The following is a 9,678-nucleotide window of genomic DNA, read 5'->3' on the forward strand; positions in this document are numbered from 1 at the left end:
TAGCTCAGACTGCTAAGCTACCTGACTACAGGAGACATTAGCTCAGACTGCTAAGCTACCTGACTACAGGAGACATTAACCCAGACTGCTAAGCTACCTGACTACAGGAGACATTAGCTCAGAGGAGAAGAAGAAGCACAAGCACCCAAGAAAACTGGAGAGGATAAATGGCGTGAGCATTAATTTCTCAACAGTGGAAAATTAACATGCAACATATCTCCAACCTTTAATAATTGTGCTCAGTTTGTTTCAGGGAAGTTTGAGAAGTAGTTTTGGTTCGTTTACATGATGCTGGGCACGCCTCCGTCACACAATGAACCGGCACATCTGCTGACACAACAATACTTTCTGTGAGTGCCGGTAATCCTGTTTGGTTGTTCCCTTTATAGTTCACTATTTAATATAGATCAAGAGAGAAGGCTGAATCCCGCAACTTTGCTTCTAATAACACCTTTCAAACAGTAAGCAAAAAAATAAGCCTTTGGACTGTATACGATAATCAGTATTACTGTAATGGACAGGAAGTAGATTCACAGGTGCATCTGCATTAAAACACAAAAAACAAATCAAAACAAGAAGCATAAATATTCACTCATATGTTGTCAGCACCCTCCTGTGGTCTTGAAAATAATATCCTCTCCAGAAACAACCAAGCATTGTATGGTAGCGGAACATCAGATGTATGTGGAGCAGTGCCAGAGCTAGAAAACTTTACATAAGGGGCGAAGGGGCAGCGAGAGATCTTGGCAGGGTGGCAGGGGAAGACGGTACATGGGAACTGGTGGCGGATGCAGAACGTAACAGATGGGTGGGGCTGGATTAGGTCAAGGTGGGCCTGAGTCTAGGATGTCCCAAAACCACAGCAGCTGTCCCGAATACAGGGAACATGAGGCCTACTGCGTGTAGCATCTACTGAAAATTAATTGAAAATAACAAATTAAATTAAAGTTATATGGTGATTATGGTAACTTACTTAATGATGTTCTTCTGAAAAGGAGTGTGAAATTGAGAAAATATTTAAAGTACATATTTATGTGTTCAATAAAGTCTGGCAGAAGTGAGAGACGGAAACATAACACCTGTTGCAGTCTTATGATTTTCCTGTTCTTTTCAGAACATTTTAATCTTACTACAGGCGTCACACCCCCGCACTGTTACACCTCGGCCTACTATGCCCCGCAACACCCTGCCACACCCTTAACTGCTACATGTTGTACTATTATTTTATTGTTCCATTATCTTTATTGTTACTATAATTGCCACTGTTCATCATACCAACTGCTATAATTATTATGAATCATAATTCTTTACACCTGTATCTGTTTCCCAGAATGTGTCTTATTTTATTAGTAATCATGATCAAACAAATGCTATGATATGATAAACTGTAAAACGTTATTAGATAATCTATGTACAGTGTAAATCTTTTCATATCAAAACATGTCATTTTACTGCGTGACATGACATGTTATGCAACCGTACTGTAGTGATATGGAAGGAGGATAACAACATAAGATGTTGTCCTGGGGTAACTGCAGCCTCCTCTTCTTCCCTGTCATCTTCATCTTCCTCCTCCTGATACCTCTCTACCTCTGTCCCTCTCTCCGAATCTGCAGCCTCCTCTTCGTCCCTCACTTTCCAAATTTCCTTTCCCTCTTCTCTTTCACTATTTTTCTTTTCTGATACACCTGTGGTCTTCCCCCGCTCTTTCCCTTCTCCTTTTCCTCCTGTGCTCTTCTCAGACTTTTCTTGGCTGTCAATATCCTTTAAGGCTTCAGCTAATATCTCCAGCCTGGAAACATCCAGATGTGAAAAGCTCTGCTTATCCTTTTATTCCATGACACTGCAGGCCCTGTAGCTTATAATTAACAAACATAACATCAGAAGAGATTTATTACATGGCACAACAAATACAATAAGATTAAGAAGTATTAACATTATTTACAGTTACCAACTAAATAAAACTTATATTCAAACTGTAATCATATTGTGGGACAATAAGCTCTCAAAATTTAGAAAAAACAACACTGACAATATCTGTCCCTCCATGTTTAGTCGGCCAGTCAACATCCGCAAACTTCAAACAACAGAGACGATATCCTGTCCCCGTAAAACGATAGTTAGCAGCTAACTTAAGCTAACGTTAGCTTTGCAGAGATCTTGGAATTTCCCGAACTGAATAACTACCACACATATTAACACCAAACTGCTGTGCTAGCTCAATCCTGTTAAAACCAAGATATCTGCTGACAACATTTTCAGATTTAGCTCCTGTACGTCTGCTAAAATCCCATTTAGCAGCTTTTTTCAAGTTAGCGGCGGCACCGGCACAGCTGATCCATGACATTTCCACTGAAAGTTGACTTCAGAGCGTGGTAACCAATAAGTTGTTTAATCCGATGAATCACTTTATATATTATATATCAATCATTTTATATACTAGCAGAGGGCTTTTGTGTGTTCCACTGTGGTTCCTGAATTACTTGCATTAATTATAATGTTTTAAAAGAGTTGTTTTAATTCGACTCTGTAACGTTGACAGAGAACTGGCGGAGTGATACTTTAAGTGATGCGCCAGGTGTGCTCAAATGGCTTGAGGTTGGAGCACGTTCGGAATGTCTAGTTGACCAATCAGATTGTCTGGTCGGAGCTACTTGTTGGATGTTTAACATTACTAGATGAAAGAGAGAGAGACATCCATCTATTCACAGTGCAGTACAGTGCATAGAAAAGCAAAATTGTGTTTCCCTGTTCCCTATTAATTATGGTGATGACGCGGTCCAATTGGTCAGTTTAGGACCGAGGACATGTCTTGTTGTCTCGTGCTCAACTTGCATGTCAAGCAGACATAGAATGTGGTCATTTTTGACCGTCACGTTCATTGTGAAATTCCTGTCCCGGTATCAAGGCCTAGCATCCTCCCACATGAAAATATACTCTATATACAGTATTTACAGTATTGGCTATGCACAATGTACAAATTAAACTCAAATAGTGCATACAATTATTGTTTTGCCTATCCGTGATGAAGTAAAATAGATGCTAAATAGGCACTGGTGCGGTTTAACCTTTTTGCCAAATGATACCACCCACCCCACACTGTCAACTGGTCAGTGAAGGATAATGGTGCCTCGAGTGTGAATACCTGGCATCATTTTAACAATAGTTTACTTTTCTGTGTTCAACACTACGGATATTTTGGGAACTGTTAGTAAAATTGTTAATTTGACTATTTTTCTGTTCTATTTGGGTAGGGGCTCAGTAGCATAATATGCAAATGAAAGCGTTATAAGTCATATAGACTAAAGTTTGCACTTGAAAACTTTAGGCTTGAATTTCAGTAAATAAACCGAATGTATTCCCTGGACTTTGAGCAGGGCTAACTCAGGGTTCTTGTTTCTTGTTCCTCATTAAATTGGACTCTGTGGGTGGATCATGTCAATTATTCACTTCATTAAGTGGCCATCTTCTGTTAGTCTTGTAAACAACAGGGTCCCAGGTTGAAGAGGTGAGCTGATGTGGGCAGGAAGAGAGATGGAGGGTGTGTGTGTGTGTGTGTGTGTGTGTGTGTGTGTGCATGGCCCAGGGACCAGCAACCCCATCATACATTCACACCTCTAATTGAAGGTTGTTGCATCACTTCATCCAACCGGAGACATAATTATGAAGACACATCAGTGAGCATGTGGATCAACATAGATCAAACTTTTGATAACAAGTAAAACAGTTTAATACAAATGACATAAACAAGGAAATAAGGAAAAGAAGTTATTGTGTTTTAAGAAGGACGTATTCACAACCTTAGCTTCTCAGGCCTCCTGGATGTAGAAATCCCAAATCATTTAGCTAATGATTGTTTTTAAGATTCCTAGTCCCTGTCTGTACTTCCTTCATATTTCCCGAGCTAGCTGGCATCATTGTTCAAACCCATCACAGTGTACTTTTTGAGTGTCTTTCGTTTAGACTTTTGTCAATTTTAAACTGTTTAAGATAGTTTATCATAAAATTAGACATAAAGGGTAACAACCTGGTTTAAATGACTGATGGGAACAACTATTTTTAAATTTGCGCACCTTCAATTTACGTCCACCAGAAGTGCTTGTTTTGCCACTCCCATGCTCATATTATTGTGGTTGGTTATTAGCTAGTTCAATCAACCCAGGATTCCACAATCCAGCGATGCACGCTTTTACATCAAAGAACAGCAAACTGTAATTCTACACAAGTATGAAGAACACAGATAAAGCTATACAGGCAAAATGTCTCTAAATGTTTTAACTTTTTACGAGCGCACCTCTCGCTCCACGGGGTCTCCTAAGAACGATGACGCCGTACACCGGTTGATCTCTAATCTCCATAAAACATAACCTGCTCCTGAGTTACCACGGCAATTTAACCCGGTAACAAGTGATCCACCTTCATGACACACCATCATGATACATCATCGTGGTACACAAAACCATGTGTTGAACCTGAAGTTACCTCGTAAACGCCAAATCCTGCTTCGTAGTCCAGTCCTCCGGGATCTAACTCAGGACCTTCTTGTTGGGAGGCCAGTTCTAACAACTGAGCCAACGTGCGACCCCATGACTGAACACGGAGTCAAAATGATATTATTTATAACTATATATATTGTCTTTACCCAGGAGAACTATGCTGTATCTTTTTATATTTAGTTTAAAAGCTCCACGATGTATTCAATACATTCTGCTATCACTAGCCAACATAATCTCACACCAAACGCTTCAAATACGGCGCTGGGTCAGGTGCCACGGGAGTTGTTATTGAGGCTAAAGTCTCCTTTAGCGTCATATCCAAACGGGCTGGGTCCGGACTATTGTCAGTGAGGATTTCTGTTATCTATCATTTCACTGTGAGGGGAGTTGGCTGCAGGCACCCCTGCTTGCTGAAGAGGTACAGTCACCGTGCACAAGGGCAGCACGGGGGCCTCACAGCAGGAAGGTTCTGGGTTTGAATCCAGGTCGTTCCGGGCCTTTCTGTGTGGAGATTATATGTTCTCCCCATGATTGCATATAGGTTTCTTCCGGTTTGTACTACATGTAAACATGTACAAGGTGTAATCCATGTACCCCCGTCAGTGCCCTTGATCAAGGGAGCAATTTGACTTTTTCCTAAAATCGATTCATATTTATTTATGTTTTGTAATGCCGTACATACTATCACTTTCAAACGACATGTACATACACTGAATCATTTTTTAAATTGAGAATTGTTTTTTGACTCTAACATTGATTTTGAATCGAATTGTGAGCCTATAAGTTGATAGTAAATTGTGACATTTTCTGAAACGTGCACCTCTATTAATGAATGTAAATTAATTATTTATTTATTATATTATTATTTATGTTTTAAGAAGATTGTGGACATAGTGGCAGTTTGTTATTACAAGCACAGAGTTAGGGGGGGCTGCAAGGCCCTACAGTGGGGGGTCAGCTGCCCCACCTACCCCCCATGCAGAAAGTTCTCTTTTTATACTAAGTTTCATTGTTGACAATCTTCATACTCCGTCATTTGACAGGCTGTGGTGGAGCTGCTGCTGCTCTGCCCACTGCATCCACCCAACCCTGCAGGTGGACAGCCTCTGACCAGGTGGGAGGGTTGGGGGAGGGAGGAGGTCTCCCAGTTTAATAGTTTACTTTTCTGTGTTCAACACTATGAATATTTTGGGAACTGTTAATGAAATTGTTAATTTGACTATTTTTCTGTTCTGTTTGGGAAGGTGCTCAGTCGCATAATATGCAAATGAAGGCGTTATAAGTCATATAGACTAAAGTTTGCACTAGAAAACTTTAGGCTTGAATTTCAGTAAATAAACCGAATGTATTCCCTGGACTTTGAGCAGGGCTAACTCAGGGTTCTTGTTTCTTGTTCCTCATTAAATTGGACTCTGTGGGTGGATCATGTCAATTATTCACTTCATTAAGTGGCCATCTTCTGTTAGTCTTGTAAACAACAGGGTCCCAGGTTGAAGAGGTGAGATGATGCAGGCAGGAAGAGAGATGGAGGGTGTGTGGGTGTGTGTGTGTGTGTGTGTGCGTGGCCCAGGGACCCGCAACCCCATCATACATTCACACCTCTAATTGAAGGTTGTTGCATCACTTCATCCAACCAGAGACGTAATTATGAAGACACATCAGTGAGCATGTGGATCAACATAGATCAAACTTTTGATTACAAATAAACAGTTTAATACAAATGACATAAACAAGGATATAATGAAAAGAAGTTATTATGTTTTAAGAAGGATTTATTGTACAACCTTAGCTTCTCAGGCCTCCTGGATGTAGAAATCCCAAATCATTTAGCTAATGTAATTCAATTTTGCGCGCTTTTACATTAAAGAACAGCAAACTATAATTCTACATAAGTATGAAGAACACAAACAAAGCTTTAAAGGCAAACGCAACACAGTCGCTGCTTCCTGAAACAGGAAGGAAAGTTGGCAAAAATATAGCCGATGCTTTAAATTTGTCAATCACAAGACTTATCAATATCATTTCTCCATTAGTCAGGCCCAAGATCTGGCCAGAATTACACTTGTGCTTTCCATAAATTATAAAAACATAACATAAGAGCACTGGCTCAGATCTGGTTTTGGTCCCCTGTGAATGGCTGCCCACTGCTCCCTTGAGGGAGGGGTTAAATGCAGAGAATGAATTTCGCTCGTGTATACATGTATACATGTAACAACATACATGTACAATGTATACATGTAAACATTTTTTGATTATGTTTTTTTTCTGAAAGGGCGTGCGCCCGTGAGCATGTGTTGTCCTACAAGGTTCTGGTCCATTAATCTGGTCCTACCAGACTCTGGTCCAATAGCCCGGTCCTACCAGACACTGATCCAATAGCCTGGTCCTACCGGATTCTGGTCCATTAGCCAGGTCCTACTAGACTCGGGTCCATTAGCCTGGTCCTGCCAGACTATGGTCCATTAGCCCGGTCCTACCAGACTATGGTCCATTAGCCTTGTCCTACCAGACTATGGTCCATTAGCCTTGTCCTACTAGACTCAGGTCCATTAGCCTGGTCCTGCCAGACTATGGTCCATTAGCCCGGTCCTACCAGACTATGGCCCATTAGCCTTGTCCTACCAGACTATGGTCCATTAGCCTTGTCCTACCAGACTCGGGTCCATTAGCCTTGTCCTACCAGACTATGGTCCATTAGCCAGGTCCTACCAGACTATGGTCCATTAGCCTTGTCCTACCAGACTCGGGTCCATTAGCCCGGTCCTGCCAGACAATGGTCCATTAGCCCGGTCCTACCAGACTATGGTCCATTAGCCAGGTCCTACCAGACTATGGTCCATTAGCCAGGTTCTACCAGACTATGGTCCATTAGCTAGGTCCTACCAGACTGTGGTCCATTAGCCTTGTCCTATCAGACTATGGTCCATTAGCCTGGTCCTACCAGACTATGGTCCATTTCATTAGTCCAGAGATTTTGGCCACTCTCCATTGACAAGTGTTAACTTCATTGAAGGCGGGTACTCTGCAGTAAAACCATGGAACCGGAAAACCACGGAGCTGCTCAGAATGTAAAAACAACAACACCCCCCCCCACCCCCCCATTGCTATGAACAGAGGAATGTGTGAAGATGTCTTTCAACGACAGCTGCAGTTTACTTTGAATTTAAGAATTAATGGAAGAATTGGACTTTCTAAATTCATATTGACACTAAAGACCGTGATAATGCATGGGGGGGAGATAATGTGCAATGCACTTGACCTTCATCTTCAAGACCTCATGCAAACAGAACACAGTATCCCCTTCCTGATTGGACAACATAACTGATCACCTGATTGGTGATGAGAAAGATGTTGATGAGTTTAAAGGGTCTCCACAGTTTTACAGGTAACCAAGAACACCCATCAGGACTGATGCACGGACATGGTCTTGCTGGTTAAACAGGTATGATATATAAAAAACATGTTTTTTTAATGCAAATGTTTGAATGTTGCTAATAATATGAATTGTTTTGAATTTTAGGAACCCTAAAACATGGAACCAGATGTCACTTTGAACCGGACTAGCATTGTAACTGCCATACATCCCTGCTATGAAATAGATCATTTTAATTTCATACTGACAAAGACCCCTTCCATTATATGCATATTATTATATTTTTTCCTAATGTCATTGTCTGTTATCACAATATGTGGAAACCTTCTTGTTATAATCTCCATATTTTATTTCCAACAGCTCCACACTCCTACTAACTACCTTATTCTCTCTCTGGCTGTGGCTGACCTGCTTGTTGGGATCATAGTCTTTCCATTCAGCATGGCATTCTCACTAAGCTCATGTCTGTATCATGACGGTATATTTTGCAAAGTACGAAGCAGTTTTGATATAACACTAAGCACATCTTCTATTCTGCACCTGTGTTGTATTTCCATTGACAGATATCATGCAGTGTGTCAGCCTCTGACCTACAGATCTAAGATAAACCATTGTGTTGTTGTGAACATGATTGTGGTTAGCTGGGGGGGTTCGTCTTTAATTGCAATAAGCATCACAATAGCTGGATTAAACAATGATAAATGTGGGGAAAGGTGTTTTATTGATGTTCTCATAGCAAACAACATTGGATTCATTTTATCATTTTACCTCCCAGTAATTATATTGCTCTGTATCTACCTGAAGATTTTCCTTGTTGCACAGAAACAGGCACGCAGCATCCAGAATACAGCCTGTCAGAGCAAACGGCCCGGAGCAGCTGTCAGTAAGATGGAGAGAAAGGCCACTAAAACTCTGGCTATCGTTTTAGGAGTCTTTCTTTTATGCTGGACTCCTTTATTTCTTTGTATCACCGTTTCACCTTTCACTAATGACTCAGTACCAGTTCCTGTGATTGAAACACTGAACTGGCTTGCACTGTCCAACTCCATGCTCAATCCCTTTATTTATGCTTTCTTTTACAGCTGGTTCAGATCAGCTTTCAGAATGATCATTTCTGGGAAAATATTTCATGGTGATTATACTAATTCAAAACTGTCTTAGCTTGAATACATGATTGAACTAGCCTACAATAATAGTTAGCACTGTTGACAATCTACAGTATATTACTGTACTACTGTAGTACATTACATTACTAATCAATAGGCCTACATTCTATTTAAAATGGCATATGAATGCAAACATGATGAGAGTACTTAAAAAATCCTTGTATATCGAATTAATCTTCCAGCAAATAACGAGAAACCAGTTAACTTTGATTAAATAAGGTGGATTCCCTGACTAACTCTAACCCTATAGCTACAAAATGACTAAGATCTAAAAATTGCATCATAAAACCGCGGCTTCAAACTGGATAAAATTGTTTAATATATGACAGCATCTGGCAGACAACCATAACCCTGACACATGCACACAGGGGATATACAGGGTTTGACATGGCAAGGCAAGGCAAGGCAATTTCTTTATTATTTACTGTATAAAATATACAGGGACACATTAAGGCTAAAAACAAGAGTGAAACCAGAAGATCATATATAAAAGACAATAATAGACAAAACTATAAACATGGTTGTGCAGGTTTTATAATCAGGAATGGAACAGGCACGTTTTATAGAGCCCGTATTATACTGCTTTTCAGTGGCATGTTTGTACTCTTGGGATCTCCTGGAATATGTTTACATGCTATGATGT

At 40.5% G+C, this 9,678-nt stretch overlaps 1 protein-coding gene and 1 long non-coding RNA gene across 2 annotated transcripts in view; one reads left to right on the top strand and one right to left on the bottom strand.

Annotated features, from left to right (window-relative positions):
• Positions 1–9,678, bottom strand: part of LOC117961283 — a 21,287-nt gene that overhangs the window by 6,167 nt on the left and 5,442 nt on the right. Inside the window, exon 2 of the long non-coding RNA XR_004660365.1 lies at positions 5,175–5,177. This is a non-coding gene — a long non-coding RNA (uncharacterized LOC117961283). The remainder of the gene's footprint in view (positions 1–5,174; positions 5,178–9,678) is intronic.
• On the top strand, positions 7,808–9,046 carry LOC117961272 (trace amine-associated receptor 1-like). The gene has a single exon (XM_034899827.1). The coding sequence runs from the start codon at positions 8,029–8,031 to the stop codon at positions 9,028–9,030; it is 1,002 nt and encodes a 333-aa protein (XP_034755718.1). The 5' UTR covers positions 7,808–8,028; the 3' UTR covers positions 9,031–9,046.

The sequence above is a fragment of the Etheostoma cragini genome, chromosome 18 (assembly GCF_013103735.1).
Source record: "Etheostoma cragini isolate CJK2018 chromosome 18, CSU_Ecrag_1.0, whole genome shotgun sequence".
Classification (NCBI taxonomy): Eukaryota; Metazoa; Chordata; class Actinopteri; order Perciformes; family Percidae; genus Etheostoma; species Etheostoma cragini.